This window comes from Mytilus californianus, unplaced genomic scaffold (assembly GCF_021869535.1).
Source record: "Mytilus californianus isolate M0D057914Y unplaced genomic scaffold, xbMytCali1.0.p SCAF_11, whole genome shotgun sequence".
Lineage (NCBI taxonomy): Eukaryota > Metazoa > Mollusca > Bivalvia > Mytilida > Mytilidae > Mytilus > Mytilus californianus.
This window is the reverse complement of record NW_026262593.1, coordinates 31,845,106-31,869,880: the sequence shown is the minus strand read 5'-3', so window position 1 is coordinate 31,869,880 and position 24,775 is coordinate 31,845,106. Positions and strand designations below refer to the sequence as shown.

Genomic DNA, 24,775 nt, shown 5'->3' with positions numbered 1-24,775 from the left:
CGATATAAGAGCATGAAATTTAATGATTCTGTATCAATAGATAAGTTACCTAAGCTTGTCTTCAGGGTATTTTTTTTTATTACGGTACATATAATCATTGAATTACTTGTCTGTATAATATTATACCTTCAATCTAGGAGTGAGTGCAACCACATTGTTTGTCTGGTCCAACAAATATTTTGTTTCTTATCTGAGAAACTTCTTTACAAAAAGACTTTGTATTGTTCAGTAACTTAACATCAATGAGTTGCAACTCTGGTCTGTCAAATACCTAATTCCTGTGTGCCGATTTTTCTCTCTTAATATAATGTACATACAGGATATTCTTAGCACATCAACGGGTGCGTTTTTGTTTTTGGGCTATAATACGGGGCTTATAACTGTGTCATTTTAACTGACAGTTCTTCTTCATACACATATATATTCCACGGGTTAAATTCTAAAAATGTCGTTAAACTCTTCATTGTACCTTTTCAAAGTCAGGAACAGTAAGATGCCCTGTCATTATTTATTACGTTTTTTTGTGAGCCAAATGGTGAAGTTACTATATAAATTACTTATAGTTTTGGTTTTTAAAGGCAGTGCTTTAATGCCTTTCTAGTTGCCGGGTTAATCCTTCCTTCCGCGATATCCAACTTATCTACGTGGGGGGTCATTAGGCTCCAAGTAGATCCGGAAATGTTGAATTCTCTCCTCTTCTTATTGTGATATAAAATGTTTTTTGTTTCATTTCATTTACATTGGGAAATAGAGAAACGATCATTGTGTTTTGTTAGTTTTAAAAACTTTTGATATATTTGTATTTTGCATTATAAGCAGTCAACCGATTGACAAACTAGAATTATTTGAATTCCGTGTGGAAAGAGCTCGGGTTAATTTCGAGTGTTATCTGCAATCTATATGTTTATAAATCATTTCAGTCGTTGATATAATAATTAAGAGTCGACTGAACATTAATTATATTATACAATTTAAAGCGCATTTCTGTTTATGCACGTGAACCCGTCTAACGTTATTGTTATTTCGCAGTTATATAAAGTAGCAAATTATCGTTCCTGAATAGGTGGCGCCGTGGTAGCCGATCCTGTTCCTCAATTTCCGGTTTCTGCACTGTGCAACTATTTCAGTTACATTTTAAATTAACGATGCCAAGTACTTGTTGTTGTGTACCTGGATGTCATTTAAGAGGAGGACATGCATTTCCAAATGACTTAAAAAGAAGGAAAAGTTGGATCAACGCCATGGCCCAAACGCAGCTTAGACGAGAACACGATTTCATCGTGGAGTCCATCTCAATCAGCTGTTGTTTGCAAGGCACATTTTACTGAAAAAGACTACGTGCAGGAAACTATTCATGGTAAAACTCTATTTTCTTTTTGAAATATATAGTTATATATGTAATCGCCATGCGAATAAACCAAAGTCTGTTTACAACCGCAATTATCGTTTTAGAATAAAAGGGGGTGGTTAATTCAAGACGTCATCATTTTTTGGATTACGATTCAATGTGATCTGTTTGAGATTTTTTGGTGATTGCTACAGTTATAATGATTTCTTACAAGAGGTATATCATACTGAGAATTATTTTAGGATCTCCTGTAGTTGGTGATCGCAATACTGGTATACCAGTATTGTCCACAATACTGCCATTACTGGTATAAAAATTTTGTACCAGTATTGTAACTTTTTTAAAAAAAATCAGCAATACTGGTACATTACTGATATACCAGTATTGTAGTTGTATTGTTCACTATACTTTAAGGTGTATAATGAAAAATGAATTTTAAGTAAAATTAGATATATTGAAGATCAAAGGGAGATTAAATGAACTCAGAAAGATTATAGAGGATAATTGTGAAATCAATTAACAACCAGTTAAAAATAATTACTTATACTTGTACAAATAAACAAAAGATTATTGTAATTAACTCATCTTATTCAAACAATTGTTAATTATATAAAAAAATTGCTAATAATTCATATTTCTATATTTTATTTAATTTAATTTAGATAAAATAAAATAAAAGCTTTATTATCTGAGTTATTATTTAATAAATTCAAGCTAATTATTACACTTTAACACTGTAAATTCAACATTTACATGAATGCCATTGTATATTTTTTACAGATATTTTAATACATGTATACTAAGATTCTAAGCATTTGTTTGTCTTTATTTTCTTATCAATCTTTCACAATAAACATGATAAAAGATATCAATATCCATTAAACATAAAATATGCTTAATAGGGGAACCTGATTATAACCAAATTAACTAGTTTGTCTACATGAATGTTAAGGGTAGTTAAAGCAGTTGATTCAGAACCATGGGCAATACAATTTGTAGCAGATATATCTAATGGTACAAATACTCAAATACTAATACTAGACAAGCACTCCTACAGTAAGAGAGCCATACAGGTGCTATCTAAACAAGCTTGTAATCTAGTAAGCGTAAGAGAAAGTCCACAGACTGAATACATAAATATCAATATAGGAAGTGGGGGTTGCAGAAATGCCATCTGAAGAAAAAATAAACAATACCACTAAGTAACCAATGCTGATGATACAGAAGCTATAACAGCATTAATGTCAATATAAAATTCACTAAAATATACTATTGAGACTTGGAAAGAGAGAGCTGGAAGAAAACATAGAAGAAAGTAAAGAGTTTGTTAAAATGCTTAAGAAAAAAACATCAGAAGATTTAAAACTTTCTTTGATTACCATCACAGTGTACCATCAATGGCATCATCAATTAAACATACAATTCAATCATTCCATATAAAATTGTCATGTCATATGTTAATATCATTATGCATATATCATGTATATATGTGACACCTTTAATAGAAGATTAATTACCTATATGTATTGTTTATTTTACAATACTGGTACAATACTGGAATACAATACTGGTACAAAATTTTTATACCAGTATTGTGCACAATACTAGTATACCAGTATTGCGATCACCAACTACAGGAGATCCTTATTTTAGCAGTAATTATGCTAATGTAGTAATGACAGGAATGCATAAGCTATGCCTCATAGACTTTCTTGAAAAATATCAATGAAAATGTTAACAGGAAACAAAACAATGACATGCTCTCATCAATATTATAGTTATTTAGGTACAAACAATGTACGTTTGTTGCATAAGTCTGTCATTGTTTGTCCTTTGGATTTACATAACATACATTGAATCAGGAAAACATAGTTTTATCCAGATTGTAATGAATAAATCTAGTTAATATTTCGCCAGGTAATACAAAGGAATTATAGTTATCTCGTACCATTGTCAACTCGTACCAATGTCAACTCGTACCACTAAAAAAATACTCGTACCAATGCAAACTCGTACCACTGCTAACTCGTACCACGGTAAATTCATACCATTGTAAACTCGTACCAACTTATTTAAATGCATTCAAATGGTGTTTAATGATGAATATATACTTAAATTTCACTCAATACCTCTTAAGTCTGTAAAATGTATATAATTTGTAATTACAATGACCAATTTGTAGCTAATTTTCCTTTCCTTGTCTAATTGGATAGAGAAAACCGTGGCAGAATGGCTCTGTTGTCTCCCTTGAATAGACTCTTTTTTAAACTTTTACTGACAACTATTTGATTTAATTTTATAATCATTCCAAATCAGTAACATTGAATAGATTTGGGTATTTTTCTATTGTTTCTAAAAGGAATTTTATTTAATGAAAGAATTTATTTCTTGTGTTTTAAAGGTTTAAAATTGTTTATGACCAACAGTTAGAAAGTATGAAATTTATTTTTATACAATATTCAGCACATTTTAGCAGAATACCGACCGTGCAAGGGCTGTATAGCCAGTCAAGGTCGTTAAAAACTTCCATTTGTTGTTAGCAGAATATGACCATGCTAAAATGATTAAACAAGTTAATTAGTTAATAATCAACCAATAATCACACAATCAAAGGAATTAAGTAATTACATTCGTATTTTTGTCTAAGTTTTCATTAAAATCTGGTATAAAATTCGGATATTTTATTTTTTTGTATAAAGCTTAAACAAAAATAATCATAAAACGCTGATTCGTATTTTTGTCTAAGTTTTCATTATTAACAATCTAGTATAAAATTCAAGTAATTCAACTTTTTTTATTTAGTTTACCCAAAAAAAAATCATAAAACATTCGTATTTTTGAATATACTTTTAATGGTACGAGTTTGCAGTGGTACGAGTTCTGATTGGTACGACTTCCCAGTGGTACGAGTTTACGTTGGTACGAGTTAACTTTTTTGGTACGAGTTTACGTGGTACGAGTTTACAATGGTACGAGTTAACTTGCTTCCATACAAAGTATACATTGCTAATGGAAGTTCATTTAATTATCAAAAAACTAATGTTTTATAACCTTTTTCAGGTCGCAAACCCACCATACAGAGACTTTAAAGTCTACTGCCATTCCCAGCCTATTTTCCTGGACCAAGCAAGAGACTGAATCGTCCGCAAAAAGAAAAATCAGGGCAGTTTCCTGTGAAAACAAAAAAACTAAACTTGATGAATATTGTAGTAGAAATCTAGAGGAAAGTTTTGATTGTAAAGTTGGTTTTCCTGAAGAAGTCATTCATACTGCAGAAAGGATTTATGACTGTCCACCACCAACTGCTGAGCTAATGTTGAGCTTCAAAGATGGAATTACGCAAACACCATCAATGTCTATGTTTTCAGCAGAGAATTTTGAAATGAAGACACGTGACACAGCCATGCATTTTTATACCAGTTTAGAGTTGTATACTAAATTTTTATTTGTTTTGACCACACTTGGTCCAACAGCACATTGTTTGGGATACATATATTTTCAAATTGATAGGGTGTCAGTTGAAAATCAGTTTTTTTATGACTTTGATGAAATTGAGGCATTATACAACCAACTTTGAACTTTCTAGATTCTAGATTGAATCTAGTGTTAAGAATATTGTGTATACATGGATTGTTTTTATGCCTAAACAGTGGTGTGAGGCTAACACTTGGCCATCTAGTGGTTTAGTCAGGCATTTTTCGCCATCCAACTTCAAATTAAAGTTTCCTACGACTTGGATTATTATTGACAGCACAGAATATCCCGTGATAAAACTAAAGCTCCTAGAGCTCAGGCAACCTTTTCATCATATAAAAACAGAAACACTGAAAATACTTGTATGTTCGACGCCTGGTGGTTTAGTCAACTATGTCTCTAATGCATATGTTGGTTCTACCAGTGACTATGAAATAGTTGAAAGATGTAGAATACAAAATGTAGTTCAATTATGTGATCCAGCCATCCAGGTGACAGTGTGATGGCAGACAAAGGTTTAAATGTGCAAGATTTGTTTGCTAACTTTTTTCAAAAAAAGAAACAGAATTAATTCCAAAACTCTTATACAGGATAGAAAAGTCTCCAATTAACATGTACACATAGAGCGAATTATTGGACTTGGCAAAACATACAAAATTCTAACAAATCCTATGAATGGAACTGAAACAAAACTTTCATCTGAAATAACATTTAGTTGTTTTATGTTGTGTAATTTTAGAACTTGTATTGTGCCAAAGGATGCAGAAATAAAAGTGACGCAATGAATTTTGTTCTGATATATATATATTTATAATTACATGCACATGTAAATTGTAATGCATATAAAAATAAGGAGATGTGGTATGATATTCAGTGAGTTTATCGAACTAAAGTGCATAAGAAATGGGTTTAAGCAGTTACAGGTGTTACTGTCACCGTACAATCTCCAACAATGAGAAAAACTTGTACCGTGTAAAAAATTTCAGAGATCTTACCACTCAGTTTTGTTGTCTCACCTTGACTTTGGTGAATTGTTTATATCTGTTGATGTAAATATAAAAAAGAAGATGTGGTATGATTGCCAATGAGATAACTCTCCACAAGAGACCAAATGGCACAGAAATTAACAGTTATAGGTCACAGTATGGCCTTCAACAATGAGCAAAGCCCATACCGCACAGTCAGCTCTAAAAGGCCCCGAAATGACAATGTAAAACAATTCAAACAAGAAAACTAACGGCCTAATTTATGTACAAAAAATGCAACACATAAACAAACGACAACCACTGAATTACGAGCTCCTGACTTGGGACAGGCACATACATGTACATACAGAATGTGTCGAGGTTAAACATGTTAGCGGGATCCCAACCTTCCCCCTAACCTGGGACAGTGGTGTAACAGTACAATATAAGAACGAACTATAAAAATCAGTTGAAAGAGGCTTAACTCATCAGATGGATAAATACAAATACAAGTGGACGTGGTCGGGTAGTTGTACATCCAAACAACAAAAAGACACTAAGTACAGATCTGAGAGTACTCGCAGTTACTGACAGCTAGTTCAAAGCCACTAACAACTGATAAAAAAATCTTGCATCTAAGACTAAATTATCAATCCTTAAGCTCCCTTTAGAATTTTATAAATTTTAGATTTTACATTTCTGAGTTATGGGGTTTTATTGGGATTTTCCAGTTTTTGTCGAGCCTGCGACTTTTGTCGCAGAAAGCTCGACATAGGGATAGTGATGTGGCGGCGGCAGCATGAGCATTAGCTAACTTCTTAAAAGCTTTATATTTTAGAAGGTGGAAGACCTGGATGCTTCATAGTTTGTATATGGATGCCTCATGTTACGAAGTTTCCGTCAGCCACATGTCCAATGTCCTTGACCTCATTTTCATGGTTCAGTGACTACTTGAAAAAAAAGTTAACATTTTTTGTAATGTTAAATTCTCTCTTATTATAAGTAGTAGGATAACTATGTTTGGTATGTGCGTACCTTGCAAGGTCCTCATGCCCTTCAGACAGTGTTCACTTGACCTCAACCTCATTTCATGGATCAGTGAACAAGGTTAAGTTTTGGTGGTCAAGTCCATATCTCAGATACTATAAGCAATAGGTCAAGTATATTCGGTGTATGGAAGGACTGTAAGGTGTACATGTCCAACTGGCAGGTGTCATCTGACCTTGACCTCATTTTCATGGTTCAGTGGTTATAGTTAAGTTTTTGTGTTTTGGTCTTTTTTTCTAATACTGTATGCAATAGGTCAACTATATTTGGTGTATGGAAATATTTTATGATCTTTATGTCAGTCGCGCAGGTTTTATTTGACCTTGACCTCATTTTCACAGTTCATTGCTCTGTTAAGTTTTTATACGCCCGTTTACGGGACGTATTATGGTATACCGTTGTACATCTGTCAGTATATCGTCAACATGTCGGACATTAACTCAAAAATGCTTTTACCAATTTGCATAAAACTTTGGTGAATTGTTTATATCTATTGACGTGAGCTCCCTTTCATTTTTTATAAAATTTAGATTTTAAGTTTCCGAGTTATGGGGTTTTATTCATTAAGAAAAGGGGGATTTTCCAGTTTTCGGACAATAAGTCAAGAATGCTTTCACCAACTTGCAAGAAATTGTGGTGAATTGTTTATATCTATTGACATGAGCTCCCTTTTGATTTTTATAAATTTTAGATTTTACGTTTCCGAGTTACAGGGTTTTATTCATAAAAAAAGGGGGGATTTTCCAGTTTTCGGACAAAAACTCTAAAATACTTTCAGCAATTCTTATGAAACTTTGGTGAATTGTTTGTATGTATTGATGTAAGCTCCCTTTAGAATTTTATAAATTTTACATTTTACATATCTGAGTTATGGGGTTTTATTCATTAAAAAAAGGGGTGATTTTCCAGTTTTCAAACAATAACTCAAATATGCTGTCACCAATTCTCATGAAACTTTGGTGAATTGTTTATATCTGTTGTTGTAAGCTCCCTTTTTATTTTCATAAATTTCTAATATGACATTGAGAATTAATTGAACTTTATTTGTTTATAGTCTGACAACAGGTTTACTAAGTATTGCACAACAGCAAGAAATCTTTAATTGCATATTCAATTCATATAACCAATTTCAAGATCTTTGACTACATTTATTCAGAAACCTATAATATGTCAAATATTTAATTACAATCCAAATTCAGACCTGAATCAAGCTTGAATATAGTGTCCATTTTTGCCCCAACTGTTCAGGGTTGGACCTCTGCGGGCGTATCTAGTTTTGTTTTGGTCTGTTTTTCTTAAACTATAAGCAATAGGTCAACTATATTTGTTGTATGGAAGAATTGTTAGCTGTACATGCCTGCCTGGCATGGTTCATCTGACCTTGACCTCATTTTCATGGTTCATTGGTCGATGTTTAGTTTTCTTGGTTAATGTTAAGTTTATGTGACAGTTGTAATAAAGCTTTATATTAAGGACTATCAACATAATATCAGTGATTAGTAAAGAAGGCGAGACATTTCAGCGTGTGCACTGTTGTTGGACAACAACTCAAAAATGCTTTAAGCAGTTCGCATGAAATTTTGGTGAATTATTTATAGCTATTGATGTAATCTCCCTATAGATTTTCATAAATTTCAAATATGACATTGAGAAGAAATTGAACTTTATTTGTTTATAGTCTGGCAACAGATTTATTAAGTATTGCGCAACAGCACAGTTTATTGCACAACAGCAAGAAATCTTGAATTGAATATAAATTCATTTCATATAACCGATTTCAAGTTCTTTGACTAAATTTATTCAGAAACTATAATATGTCAAATATTTAATTACAATCCAAATTCAGACCTGTATCAAGCTTGAATATTGTGTCCATTTTTGCCCAAACTGTTCAGGGTTGGACCTCTGCGGGTGTATCCAGCTGCGCTCAGCGAATCAGTTTATTTCTTAATTAAGAACTCCTTTTTTCATTCATAAATTACTTTAAACTTGGAAATATAATTTTGCTTGGAGTTATAGTTTCTAAAAAAGTATTGTCATTGAAAGAGTTGACATGTTGCAATGTACATTTATTCTACATAGTTCTATGGTACCAAATCAAAAGTTTATATAAAAGAAAGAAGTCAAAGGTTTCCCATCACAGTTTAGTTACATACATTTTTTTTGTACCTGAGGTCGTTGAATATAGATCATTATATAAATAAGGAGATGTGTTATGATTGCCAATGAAACAACTATCATCCATACTTACCAGTAACAAACCACATTTGCAGAGTTGAATAAAATACAGTTGATAATATTTACTTATTACTAAAAAGAAAATGCCTAACTATTTTAAACAGTATTTGAATATCAATTATATGGTCATTTTTATAAACTTCCTGTTACAAAACTTTGAATTTTTCGAAAAACTAAGGATTTTCTTATCCAAGGAATAGATTACCTTAGCCGTATTTGGCACAATTTTTTGGAATTTTGGGTCCTCAATGCTCTTCAACTTTGTACTTGTTTGGCTTTATAACTATTTTGATCTGAGCGTCACTGATGAGTCTTATGTAGACGAAACGCGAGTCTGGCGTATTAAATTATAATCCTGGTACCTTTGATAACTAATTTGACTATAAACATAGATAAAAAAGGTACAAACTGGACATAATGCACAAGTTCATAAACAAGTGAGAACAAATGCCTTCATATAGTGCTCAGAATATGACATTCATAAAACTTTTTCAATATCATTAGAGAACTCTAAATCTTAAATACTGAAAGCCACCTCTGATAAGTACACTGTACTATGCAAGATAATGATATAACTGGACTAAAAATACACACAACCTGTAATTAACTGCCTTTACAGCGCTTTCGCGCTTTGATTTTTTGTGTAGTTGGGTTTCTCTCTCATCGAAGTCTTATGTTTTTCATCTCTCTTATTCATTTCCTATATGAAATAACAGACATACAAAGTTAAGAATGTGGATTTGATTTTTTCCCCATTCGAAGTTAATATTGTTGACTTCCTTATTAATAAATAAATATAACAATTCTTGTGATTTGGCCTATTTTCATTGCAGGTACTTTTTTCAAATTCGTGCAATCGGGATTATGACGTCAGTGGATTTTCCGCAAATGTGACTACATCTAAAGCGACGTCGCGAAATGTAATCGTTCTTATTAGAAACATCGCGAAATTACTACGTTCTGATTAACAACGTCGCGAAAACAACACGAAAAGTTTTGAAAACGTTATTATCTGCACCTGCTACTGTATCGTATGCCCTTAAAGTAATTATTAAAATTTCGTTGCTTAATGTTTCATTTTAGAAACTGCAGTACCCTCTGTGATATGGAAACTAAAAAATCTTCAAAGTTTGAGCTTACGGTACCATGCTTTTACTCTGGTTCCTGATCATGTGAAGGAGCTACTGCAATTAGAATCACTTGACATATCCCATAATCCAGATATAGAGAAGTTGTCTGGGGAACTAGGTGGACTTCCGCTACGAGGTAAGGAAAGAGTTCAGTCATATGATAGTTTGAAATCCTCAGTAGTTTTTGCAGAAAACTAAGTCCATATGAATTTTCTTTTCGACCATTGATAATTTCTAACTAAAAATAAACTCATCATAGATACTAGACTTACGCCAGATGCATTTTTCATTTTCTTAAGACTCATCAGTGACGCCTGAATCAAACAAGTTAAAAAGGCCAAATAAAGTATTAAATTGAGGAGCATTGATGACCCCAAATTCCAAAAGTTTTTGCAAGATCCATGCAAAACTTTTTTCAGTTAACAACTTGACAGACGTGTATTTTATAAAGTAATTTTATGATAAAACAATATTATATGTAAAAATATGCATTGCCAACCCTACTTTAAAAGTCACTCCTATTAAAGTGAAAAACATGTCTTGTCTGGCCATTCTCTTCTTATCCCACTTAAGTAACTTCATTGCATTGTAAAGCTCAATTAAAGGTCATCTCTCTTATAAGGGTAGTTTTCTCTCAGGTCTTGAGGGGGACCTTTATGGGCAGGTTTGACCGTAATCTTTTCAATGTAAGACGTACAAATTATTCTTTTATGAACACTTATGTAGATTTCTGATGTTATAAGTAGATGTAAAGTGAAATCAAAGTTTATTTTATAATGAGCAGCTCACATGTTACGAAGTATTCACTTTTGTGACAGGAAGGATAATTGCATTTATTATTTTTTGTAGAATTACATTTGAATGGATGTCCGTCACTGAGAACCCCACCAAAGGAGATTGTCAGTCGTGGATTCAGTGTTGTATATGGTTATCTGAGGAGGCTCCAACAAGGCTCAGTAGAGTGTAAAAGAACAAAATTAATGGTGGTAGGACTGGGAGGTGCTGGGAAAACTAGGTAAGATCATGCATTCTAAAGGAGTTGAAGAACCAAACAATAAATGCATATTAATGGTACCAGTACAGTAATACTTAGTATCAAATGATGTCACTTTTCATGAAACATGATAGTCAACTGCATGCATAGACATTTTGATGAGATATTCTATTCACCTTAATGTCATTTCCCAAATGAATCAAGAAAAACCTTAAGTTAAAGGGAAACTTCGCAAAAAAATAAAAAATTGATATTATGTCCATTCTGTATAAAAAAGCACAAATTCATAAATATTAAAGTTTTATTCTGCTAGATAAGAGATCACCATCGATTTTAAATTTAGAGTATCAATTCTCTGCGTGCGGTCATTTTGACATCTTCTCGGTTTAGAAACCACGATATAACTATAAACCACAAAGGATCAAAACCAGCAGTAACCTAACGTAGTCGCATTTATCCGACTAACTAACTTGCTACGGAAAATGATATTATTTTTTTAAATAACTATGGTCTGTCGTTTTTAAACTGGTTTTTCTTTACGAAGTTTTTGAAACAAGAAATTTATATGGGAATTAGTTAAAAAGTCAAAAGTTCAAAGTCATAAATAAGTGTTCTGTGTAAAATCGTTTTCGAAAATCTAATTTGTTCATAATTCTTTTATGTAATAAACTTAATTAAATAAATTCGGACTTCTCTTATCTGATCACCAGCATGGCTAAAGGAATTATTCCCTGAGGTATTGTGAAGTGACACGTCCAGGTACTCAAGCGATTTCCTGTCGGGCTTAAAAACTCTTATTACACAATTACATAAAGCATGTTCATGCATCGCTTCACTTCTGAGGGTATTGATCAGTGTACACCGCCGATAACTTGTAACTTTCCATTTTGAAACTATCAGGTGTATAATATACATCTCCGATAGTGATATACTAGTCATTACTAAACTCATACGCTTGTTTATAAATAACATTTCTGGTGTAAAGAATGATATTTATGAAAATCTTAATAATTCCAAAAAAAGATTTGATAAAATAAAAATCTATTTACATATTTTTTCCAAGAGTAAATTGGGGAAAATGTAAGTATATACTCGTTGTCAATAATGATGGACATTTTGAAACATGAAAGACTATTGATTTAACAAAAATGTACGCACTTGTCGATCATTGGTTTATACGCCTAGATAGAAAGTTACGGAACTATAGATAGTCGCAATTTAAAATTGTATATTGGATATAAGAAAGAACATCCAGAACCAATTTTATTTAAATACAGGTCGATATCTAACTTGCTTTGGTTCATCGAAGTTATGGACATGGTAAAATCACAGATTTATATTTCAATTAGATTGTTCTCGAACACACACAGTTGAAGAAATTCGTCATCACCTCAATTGTTGGGTATAATGTATATTAATGTGAACATGGTTCTAATAGAACCGTATGCCAATTTTCCTGTTCCGACATGCATGTAATATATATGCCACTGGACGTACGGTGCGTCTAAACACTGCTAAGGAGTCCTTAGTGCACTAAGGACTTATAATATGCCACTAAGGACTAGATGGGGTGCTGTAACATGTAATTTCTTTTCATATTATGGTAGATATTGATATTTAATGCATAAATTTAAAATTTTATAGAAAAATAATCACAAATAAATTAGTAATTATGCATTGTTTAGGCACGTGCCTGTTTTTCTTTGATATGCCGAAAATCAGTGAACCGATTGCCACGTGCCATATAATATAACAACTGAATAAACAATCATAATCTTTTTATTTTAAGTACTTAACAATTGTTTCGAAAAGATTAATGCTTAATATTTTATAATTAAATGTGTTGTTCTTATTTACAATGATTAAAAGGACAAATAATTTTGCTTTTGTTTTATTTCTTTTCCGACAAAGTTATTTGCAATAGGTGCACGACTCTGATGTGCACTAACTAATATTAAGTTAGAGTGTTTAAGATATTGTAAGAAATAATTTATGAAATAATGACTATGTGGTATGTGCTTTGCTCATTGTTTGAAGGCCGTTCGGTGACTTGTAATTAATAAATTTCTGTGGCATTTTGTCTCTTGTGAAGAGTTTTCTCATCGCCAATCATACCACATCTTCCGCCCAATCGGTTCATGCAGAGACATATAATACAAAAAAAATGTAAAAATTTCTTTTCATATAGAATTCGTTTTTGTCCTGAAAGATATTGCTCAAACCAAGGATTTTTATACAAATCCTTGCTCAAACGTGTTATTTATATAATAATAAATTTTGAAAATGAACCATAGCAAACGCAAAAGAAATAAACACTGTGCAAACAGTTCATGTTTTAAATACGTCTGTTTACATGATTATTATTTATTAAATAAGTTTTCAAGAAATATACAATTCCTTGATTCTGAAAAAAAAATTAATAAAATTTAAACAACTTATTCAGTGCGAAATTAAATCAAAATTGATCATTGAAATAATCTGAAACTGAAAAATAATTTATTTATTCGTATCTAACTTTTGGCAATTTTTTAGCGATAAAACTGTAAAATACTTGTTCCAAATTAAGATAACAGTGTAATCAGTTATGTAATTTGACACGTGTCTAACGGTTCATTGATTTTCGGCAATATCAAAGAAAAAACGGCACGTGTCTAAACAATGTTAAATTACTGATTTATTTGTGATTATTTTTCTACAAAATTTGAAATTTATGCATTAAATATCGATCTCTACCATAATATGAAAACAAATTACATGTAACAGCACCCCATCTAGTCCTTAGTGGCATATTATAAGTCCTTAGTGCACTAAGGACTCCTTTGCAGTGTTTAGACGCACCCCTGGACGTAATCTAATGATCCCCAAAAAGTTTATTTGAAGAAATAAAGAAACTTCAATCCGGATAGACTGATAGTAGTTGTATTAACGTCTGATCAGCTTGAGGGTTGATTAATTTATTACGTTAGCTTGTGGGGGAATAAACCATACCCAATATTGCACTTATGCATAAAATATCAAATAAGAGTAATATAAGAGAAAATATAAATACGAAAAGTCGCATATCTGGTAAAAAAAAAAGTCTCACCAACCAGGGACTTTCTATACTAACGTTAGTATAAACTGTCCCTGCACCAACTATAGGATTTCACGTACAATTGTCATTATAATCGAAATAACGGACAGTCTTTAAAATACATGCATGTACGCTTTGATAAAAAGGGGTGCCGCAGTTGCATATTATTCATCATAAATCTATTTCAAGTTTATACTTTCCTGTTATTCTTATCAGTTAACGCAGAGACATGTAACTATACATCTCTAGTTAACGACAATCAACTATATAAATATCTGAATCTGATGTGACTTACCGTTCATCTCTAGTGGTTCATCTCTTTCTTCTTTTTTTTTTTCTTTTTTTTTTTATTTGGGCAGGAACATAAACATTGTTAGATACAATGTTCCCAGGTTTGAGGGGGGTTGGAGGTCAAGTCTATCGAAAGTTACAAAATAAGAACGTTGTATTTATTTATTTACAAGAAGAATTCTGTTCTTGGACGTAGTTTTCTTCTTCTTTTTTTTTAGTTCAGTGATTTAAATTGAGAAAAAATCTAGTCAGAATTTAAATCGTTCCGGCAATCCCCCACCTAAGACTCCTCTAAAATCATGAATGGTAATGCTTCACAATCATCAGAATTTACTTTGCATTGGTACATTCTGTATCGGTAGTGATTAACCTTGACATTTCCGGGTATAACAGAGCTACTTGTATATTACCTGTATGTGGTTAGGTACATCGTCCCATGAGGTCTTACGTATACAGGTTCACATTTATAATGGTTTCTGATATAACAAGGTTTAATGACATTCACACTTCTGCATGTTCTGTATACCAGTTTCTTATCTTATTTTCAGACCGAATGAGGATGTGAAATTTTCCAGGAAAAATATTGAGTATCAAAGTATCAAATTAATTTCGGGATTTTTTTCTTTCTTGTTATTAAATCACAGAAATTTAAAGAATATACTGCTTATAGAAATAAGAAGATGTGGTATGAGTGCAAATGAGACAACTCTCCATCCAAGTCACAATTTATAAAAGTAAACCATTATAGGTCAAAGTACGGTCTTCAACACGGAGCCTTGGCTCACACTGAACAGCAAGCTATAAAGGGCCCCAACAAATTACTAGTGTAAAACCAGGGGTATTCTTGTCAGTTAAGACAGACATATAATTATATGTATATATATGTCTGCGGTATAGACATGGTTTATGAATGAATGATAAGTCTTGTAAAGGTACAAGATATAAAGCACATTGAAAATTGATTCCGCCGGTCTGTCTCCATTCAATAAAGGAAAGTTGACGTTAGATTGAATCTGTTAAATTTTTTTAAACATCGTTGGTCAAATAGCTAAACCATTTGTTGTGAGATGTAGAATATTTTAATAAGGACATTCCCGATTAGGTAAATGTAGATCGCTTTGGACGGACCAAACTATATTAATGTAACTGATATTCTTCTCTGCACATTTAAATATTCAAGGTTACCGATGATAATTCAAAATAGCACAGTTTTTGGTTTATACGCTCGTTTTCGTGGGCCATTTTTATTTATAAAATTATTTCATTGAAAGTTATTCAGAATTCCGATGTTACAACAAAGTACTCACCCATCTATTTAAAAACTGAGCTAACGCAAAATATAAAAAATATATATAACGGCGATTCCGGTATTTTGCCACCATATTCCTCCCCAAATAATTATTTTTTTCTGTCTCAAACCCACATTTCTCTTTTATCATTTTTTTTTATCTTTTTCAAACTGGAAAATAATTTTTGTTCGTAATTATTCGATCTCATTCCAATAAGACAAAGTTGACCTTAAATTTCCTGTCAACTTTTTAAACATCTTTCTTCAAATGGCTGAAGTATTTATACGTTGTGAGATTTAAAATATTTTGAAAAGGACATTAATTCCTGAGTATGTAAATAAAGATCGGCTTTGGACGGACCAGATTATATAAGTGCAATTGGTAATTATCTATTTCAAATATTCAAGGTTACCAATTCTTGTTTAAAATAGTACAATTTTTAGTTCATACACTTGTGTTTAGAATGTCATTATTATTTCATTGTTACAAAAATATTCAGCAGTCATAATTCATTTTAAACTGAGCTTACGGAAAACATAAAAATATACCACGGCTATCCAGTTATTGTGCCAACATATTACTCCCCCAAAATAATTATATTTCTTTTTTTATTTTCTGTTTCAAACTATCACTCCTGTTTATCATTCATACGAAATGATGTTCACACCTGGAACGGTGAACCGTGACGGCTAAATTCACTGTGTGAAGATCAAAAGATTAGAATTACAGAATGCAAACCTTTAAATACCTTGAATTTAACCACGCATTCAACAGGTAGTCACTAAGTGTCACAGTACAATACACATTGTATTAATTTTACACAGTACTAGCGAGAAATGTTTGCTAGACTGAAGTAAAAGGTGAGAATACTAACATGCATTTTTAATACACTATCAGTTATATATGTTTGTTGAAAATATCCGTCGGAAAAAAAATTCATAAACATATTCTATTGTATGATTTACTTTTATTACTATAATGACTATAATCATATCAGAAATCCTTAAAATATAAATCGTACATTTTATTTTTAAAAGTTGTACGGCTGATCACTTTACTTTCTTAATTATTAGTTGGTTAATAGCTACGCCAAAAGTCGTCGATGCGCTTCAAATCGCGTTATTAGATGATTAACGAACAAGACTTAAATGAGATTAATTTCACTCCCGGCATGCAAAAAGACTTAAACTACGTCACAGAAGTCAGGAAGTTCGAATAAATAAAATTAATAATTCCCAATTTTCTTCTTTATTAGCTTTCATATGCAGATAAAACTTGGTGAATATGTTTTTTATGGTATTATGAACATAATAAGATGATAAGTAAAAAATCGTGAATTTTCCCTTTAAACAAATATAAGATATTATAGAGATTGCATCTACAACCAGATCAATTTTTATACTGTCTGTGTTGTCTTCTGATGGTGTGTTAACTTCAAATGCTGGAGGTTAGTTTGTTACCTGCCGGAGTCAATACCAAAGACTTCAAAAATGGTATTTGCTGCATTTTTGCCAGGCACATGGCTTTTGAAGTAATAGCAAAGACTAGTGGGCTTTGAGTCAGAATATTGTGTCTTGGTAGGGTGACATGTCTTCCTGTGAACTGTTAACTTTTGAACCAGCAAGTTAAAATTTGAATGAGCATGTCTGTCTAGAACAAAGCAGGGTTCATATTCAACAGGGATATCAAATTAACCTGTTTTCGTTCTGAGTATGCATTTAATATGCCACTGGATGTTAGTTAAACAGCCATATATAAATCCATTTATGATTTTGAGTACTCATTATGATATTTTTATTTGTAGTTTAATACGAGCTCTAACCAACCCAGGCTATTCCTCATACCATGATTATGGAGAAAAGATTACTGATGGTATAGACATAACAAATTGGAATGTCCCAGTCCCTGGATCAAAATCCAACATCACTTATAGTGTCTGGGACTTTGCTGGACAGACTGTATATTATAACACACATCAGGTGAGGGACATAGTACAATTAAACATTTTAAAGGTGAGGTGGACTGTTAATGGAACAAAATACAACAGTTCCTATAGTGTCTGGGACTTTGCTGGACAGACTGTATATTATAACACACATCAGGTGAGGGACATAGTACAATTAAACATTTTAAAGGTGAGGTGGACTGTTAATGGAACAAAATACAACAGTTCCTATAGTGTCTGGGACTTTGCTGGACAGACTGTATATTATAATACACATCAGGTGAGGGACATAGTATAATTAAACATTTTAAGGTTGAGGTGGACTGTTTAAGGAACAAAATCCAACAGTACCTATAGTGTCTGGGACTTTGCTGGACAGACTGTATATTATAATACACATCAGGTGAGGGACATAGTACAATTAAACATTTTAAAGGTGAGGTGGACTGTTAAAGGAACAAAATCCAACAGTACCTATAGTGTCTGGGACTTTGCTGGACAGACTGTATATTATAATACACATCAGGTGAGGGACATAGTACAATTAAACATTTTAAAGGTGAGGTGTTCTGTGTGTGTTATTACCTTGTTATGTCACTGATGTTTTCAGATTTGTCTAAGCATACAAATGCTAAAATCAATTCTTTAATCAATTCTTTTATAAGAAAAAATAGTTTCTTTTTTTGAAAATATCTGTTTCCTGGCTCAGGTATGGGTCTTAGACATTTTATTCAGTAACCATCAAATTTCTCAAGGATTATTTCCAAATGTATTTCTAATACAGGACTTATTTATGATTTAAATTACACATATACAGTCTAACCTCTTTTAAAAGTGAAAACCTGTTTTGTCAGTTTGCCTTTTTTATTTTTGCTATAATAATACCTATGCATTTTTTTCAAGGTCACTTTTCTTAGAAAGTTAAGTTTTCTCTGCCTTAGTAGTATGAATGGAATCCTATGAAAGGTTAAAATTATAAAAGAAAAAAAAAGTTTTGGTTGAGAATTATATATATATAATTTTTTTTATATAAAACTAAGCAGGTGCACTCAAAAGCTTTACTTAAGACTTTTATTCAGTTTGTGAGTGCATCTGTCCAGTTTACTCATCAATAACATCGAGAAAAATGTGTTTTAACCCACATTGTAGAATGAAAGCTTTCTCTATTTTCAGTTCTTTCTATCCAATAGAGCCTGTTACCTTTTGCTATGGAATATACGTCTTGGATTTGAACATGCTGGACTAGATTTCTGGTTGAACTCTATAGCTTGCCATGCTCCTAAAGCTCCAATCCTTGTTGTGGGAACACATTGTGATAAGGTCAGTTCTAAATTAAAAGAAATTCAATGATACATCTTGTGCCAATTTTGTGTTCAGAATGGTTTAAAGTAGCCAATGATAAAGTAAGATCATAGAATTGTAAATTGGAGATGTCACATATTTTGTCAGATTTTGCAAACAGCTTCACTATTTTGGACGTAACCAACTTAAAATGGAGAAAAAATATCAATGAACTAATTTATTTTCTCAAATATGATTAATGAAAATTCTTAAATTAGATGAACATGTATATATATACTTAATCCATGAAATTGTGATATAAACATCAATTGTTAACTTAGATGACAAAATTTTAATGAACATCTCAATTCTCATGTTACGTTTGATATGTTACTGTTTGAAGAATTTGGAATAGATCTCAACTGAAAGACTGAATATTATTTTTTTCATTCATTACATTTATATTTTAGGTGGAGAAATCAAGGATTCCACAGAAAGAGTTAATGGCTACCTATCCACAGATTGCTGGGTTTTATTTTGTCAGTTCTTACTCAGGAGAGGTATTCAGATTAATTCTTATCATTCATATTTTACATTGAATTGATGTCAAGCAATGGCAAGCATAAAAGTGTGTACTTATTCAAATTTCAGTAGACTAAAAGTGAGGGTAATTAACCGAAAATATTTAAAATCTTCTTTTTATTACCTAGCATAAATAAGGATGATTATGTCCTGAGTGACAAACTATTAATTAATATCTTATTTAAGACCCTAGAATATACAAATATTGTGACTGTCCAAATAATAACATTTTTAGTAGATGATATCTTATTGGACCTAAAATCAATGTTATAAACAGGGTTTTAGTCATTTGAGTGTAAGATTTAAAGTCAATTGAGATTGAAATATGTTTTTGCAATTCCTTCATACAGAAAAATAACTTTATTCATATTTTTTTCAGGGTATTTCCAATTTACATAAATCTTTGGTGGATGTTACACTGCAACAGAAGTATATGGGAGAAAGTATTCCTGAAGCTTGGCTGTCTCTTGAAAAATTAGTCATGAAGTAGGTGTATGCGATTACAAAATAAATTCCACAGTATCTCTGTCAATGTATATTTGTTCTACCTAACAGAAGTTCCCCTGGAAACTTTGTTATAAACAATGTCGTAATATATGTTCCTGTTGGAACAAATGTTCTATACCCTTTATTCCGTAAGGAACACATACTGTTATATTTGTTCCAATGGAAATGATATTACAGAATATTTCTTCAACTTGGAACTTATATTATGCCGTGAGAAACTTCTATTTCGTGACATCTCAACTTAGTTAATTTCTTGACACAGAATAACATTAGGATAATTCAGGTTGATGTTTCCCTGGTTTTTTTTTTCCAGGAGATAATCAAGGCACACAGGACAGTTCTATCTTATGTCATATATCTTAATGTTTTTCATTATTTGGAGAATAGTGTGTTAATGACAGATCTTTGTTTTTGTTCAATTTATTCAAACTTTTTAAAACTCCGAGCTTTACTTTTTGTATAAACACCTGTCCTTTAAAGAAGACTGTATGTTGGTATATTGCCTCATCAAAGAATACCCCACTCTTCCTAAATGATAAATAGATCTCAAAGTATCCAAGAAGATGACAAAAAAATGCAACATCGATAGTTGCAATAGCTGTACTTATCCTTTACCACATTGAGTTCATAAGTTTGTTTATTTAGATTGGGATATCTGACAACTCACGAGGCACAAATAATAAAGTTTTTATTCCAGTTAGGGAAAAAAAGCAATCATGGTAAACAAAATAAGAATCTAAGATAATAATAACTGCTGCTAGATATTAAGTAGTTAACAATCAATCAATCCAAATACTACAGGACACACAATAGTTTACACAAATTCAGATAAATTTATTGAATTATTTCAGCAACTATCAATATGAAGAACAGCAATAAGATGAGTGCTCCTTTGATATTGTGGCTGCTTTATTTCATTGCATATATGAAAATAACCATCACTGGAAGTTAACCAATCAAATTTTCATCCCTTTTTTACCTGTGTACAAGCTTTAGTAACCATGTTACCTCAAGTTTCCAAAGTATTCTGTAGAAACACCAGATAAAAAAATAACGGTGCTTTGAAACACCCAAGACATATGTTTATGACTCAGAAATTTTTTACTGCAATGAAATGTAGGAATAATTTCCTACAACTGTCAAATTCAAGGGAATATTTTTTTTCAACCCTTTTTTGTATGCAACCGGATGTGACGAACTATGATTTGGTGGCATTACACCTTCAATAACTTTGGATCTCATGTTCATTTACATTATATGAAGTCCTTTCCAATCAATGATAATCTAAGGTAGTCTCATTTGGTCAGGTTGTTGTCTCTTTGACACATTCCCCATTTTTATTCTCAATTTTATTATGTTTGAGATATCACTTATTCATAAAGAATTGCAAGCATGGCAGTTCTCTTCAAAAAAATAAAGCCCATGAAAAATGAATTCTTGAATTAAATGATTATTTATTTCCAGACAAAGAGAAAAGAAGTTAGACCTAATTCCATTGAGTGATGTGAAGAATATGAGCAGTCAAGTTGGTATTCTGGATGAGGCAGAGGTATCATGTTATTACATTCCTTATTTTATTGTACAATATAAAGAGAAAAATACATTATCAAATCTTTTTTTGAAATACTGTATCAACCTGAGTTTTGTGGATTTATTTACTTTTGTGGATTGAGACAACATTGTATTTGATGGATGTTTTGTTGAAGTATGCATACAAGTCAAATTGACTTTGTTCTTCTTTGGATGCTTAAGTTTGTGGCATACCTTTACCCACGAAATCCACAAAAATTAATACTCCGTGAATAATGATTTATCCACAGTTATTGCCATTTAATCTGGAGAGTTTATATTGGTTCAGTTTGATGATGCATTTGATACATATTTTGCCATGCAATGTCTACTGCATGTTTAAAAGTCAAAAGGAGTTTCAAAATGTTAATAATTTAGCGCTGAATAGTAATATTTTTTAGTGGTCATTCTCTAACTGGTACACATTTATTCATGTAACTTTACACTTATACCAGTGGCATAGGAGAATTCTAGAATTTAGTTATGTCCCCTTTCATTTATTTTTTTTTCTTTTTGCCAAAAGAGTGGGGGAGGAGGACAAAAACATAATGCAAAATGGAGCCAACATAGCAAGATGAAAAAAATATTTTCAAGGACAAGAAATTGTAAGAACTATAAAGAAAAGCATGCTATAAAAGCATGTGTTTTCCTTTATTTATTTGATTTTAATAGCTTGTAAAACCTAAAATTTGGTGGATTTTAGATGAAATGACATATTTGTATTGAAAAGAATGTAGCTATTCATACCTTTTTATTTCAGCTGATACAAGCAGTTCAGTTCTTACATGACTTGGGATCTTTGCAGTTCTTTAACACAGAGTTCCTTAGGTCACTGGTAGTAATTGTTCCACAGTGGATTGTAGATGTGATGGCATGTGTTGTCACAGTACATGTTGGACCCATCCAGGTAATTTGACCTATTTAGTTATACCTATTTCTTGAAGTGGATGATCTATAGTGATTGAGGTGTCAGTTCTTCTTTGTGTATATTCTATTGCTCTTGACTTTGTTGACAGTTTTTTGTGAATCATTTACAGAATCTTACTAGCATGATTTACTTTTGCACCTCATATTTCATTTCTTAATCTGAATATATTTTGGGTTGAATGAGGTATGACAGTGGAAATTATTTGAATCCACTTTTCTTCCTTATCCCTTTTTTATTAGAATTTATTGATACTTTCTCATATTCTTTACAATTTCTTATCATTGTACATTGTCTTATTTAGTTTTTATGCCCCTGTCACGGCAGAGGGGACATTGAAATTTTACCCATGTCTATTGGCTCCGTCCATACATCCCAAAATTAGTTTCTGTTCTCTAACTTTAGTTTGCCTGAACAAAATGTAATGAAATTTATACACAATGCTTACTCCCACAAAACACAGATCAAGTTTGAATTTGGGTGAGGTCACTTTTGCTGTTTCAGAGTTAAGCCCTTTATATGTTAGCGGGGGCATCATCTGTGTCACATGGACTCATTCTCATTTATTTTTTATAAGAAATTCTTGAAGGAGTTCTTTCCCAAATCATAGACTTTGTAAGGCACAGACATCAATTTTTCTAGTTTTGAATGTGATGGCATGTGTTGATGCAGTTGAACAAATACAGGTTATTTGACACAGTTGATTGTAGATCATCATGGTGTTTGCATATATTGTAAATGTCCATGCATGTAATTTGACCTGTTTGATTGTAGATATGATGGCATGTGTTGTCACCATGTAATATGGCATTCCTGTCAGTGATTCATTAATAATCGTGAGTTATGGAGAAACATTGAATTTAAAAATACAAGTTTTTAGTTATTTACATAGGAACAACAGAAACAAGAAAGAAAAAAGAAACCTCAAAATCACATTAATTTTCTCCAACCATGAAAATTGATACCAACGAAAATAATTGAATTTACATTATTCAGAAAGTTAAGTTAGTCATTGGTGAATTTTGCAAGTTATAATCTTTCTTACAAGTACTGTCTTGTATGTATAAGTTGATATCATGAATTATCTTAAATGTTTTTTGGAAGTCATTGATTTTGTAGAATGTCTATGTATTTAGCTAAGTTGGAAACTAATTGATTGATTATATGTGAAATTATTATCTGGTATAGTTAATAAAAACATGTTAGAAATCAGAAAGTCAGATACCCTATGTGTAAAAGGGGAAAACTGTAATAATTTTGAATTGATATCCTGTAGTGCACACATACTGCAAATTCAGAAATTATTGCGATTTTTGAATAATGGAAAAAAATGTGAGATTAATTATTGCAATTTTGGGAAAAGACTGCATACAGATATATGGATCATTAATTAGAATGCAAGTTCTTATTTTTGCGATACTTACCCAGTTGCATATTATTCCCAATAATAAAACCTCCCAATAATTTCTGAATTTACAGTGTATAAATATATGTATGCCAGAAAAAAAAAATTGATTAAAATGTTCTTACAGGAAGGCAAACTGTTACATAAAGACATGAAAGTTGTTTGGCAGAGCTACCCAAAGGAACTGCATCCCTGGCTGCTTAGGTTAACAGAAGAATTTGATCTGACCTTCCCATTGTCTGATGAAGAGGCTAACCTGGTCCCTTGTCTCCTCCCTGATGCTGTTGTAGAGGTAAATGTCTATTTTTTTATTTAGATCTGTAAGATACCTACTTCCTGTTTGATAATACTTTGAATTTTCAATATGTTGAATAAATTTAAAAAATGTTGCCAGATATTTCTCATATACTACTAAACACAATGACTTGATATTTTGTCAGCAGCTCAACAATGATGAGTTGTAAAGTGTGTGCTCTTTTCAAATATGTCTGACACCTACTTCCTGTTTTCTGGTACCTTAAAATAAGATTAAGCTTGACAACATGTGCATTCTTGTTGAAATTGATACAAAATAAAAGTTGATATCATAATACTATTGATAGTTTTAATGACTTTCTATCATTTACTGACTAGATTTTAGTTACAAATTTTTATAAATTAACATCTTTTTTTGTGTTTATAGTCCGTCTGATGTGCTTCTTATATTCTTTTA

At 31.7% G+C, this 24,775-nt stretch overlaps 1 protein-coding gene and 1 long non-coding RNA gene across 4 annotated transcripts in view; both read left to right on the top strand.

The window, feature by feature from the left end:
* The window catches only part of LOC127719904 (uncharacterized), a 154,793-nt gene that overhangs the window by 89,888 nt on the left and 40,130 nt on the right, over positions 1-24,775 (top strand). For all 3 annotated transcript variants that reach the window (XM_052226258.1, XM_052226259.1, XM_052226257.1), the window contains 9 exons: positions 10,156-10,338; positions 11,052-11,217; positions 17,654-17,828; positions 18,968-19,114; positions 19,546-19,635; positions 20,037-20,143; positions 21,629-21,713; positions 22,494-22,640; positions 24,191-24,355. In XM_052226258.1, the coding sequence (XP_052082218.1) occupies positions 10,156-10,338; positions 11,052-11,217; positions 17,654-17,828; positions 18,968-19,114; positions 19,546-19,635; positions 20,037-20,143; positions 21,629-21,713; positions 22,494-22,640; positions 24,191-24,355 (1,265 nt within the window). The remainder of the gene's footprint in view (positions 1-10,155; positions 10,339-11,051; positions 11,218-17,653; positions 17,829-18,967; positions 19,115-19,545; positions 19,636-20,036; positions 20,144-21,628; positions 21,714-22,493; positions 22,641-24,190; positions 24,356-24,775) is intronic.
* LOC127719941 (uncharacterized) lies at positions 568-5,608 on the top strand. Its single transcript, XR_007990566.1, has 2 exons — positions 568-1,357; positions 4,409-5,608. It is a non-coding gene; the product is annotated as an uncharacterized LOC127719941 (long non-coding RNA).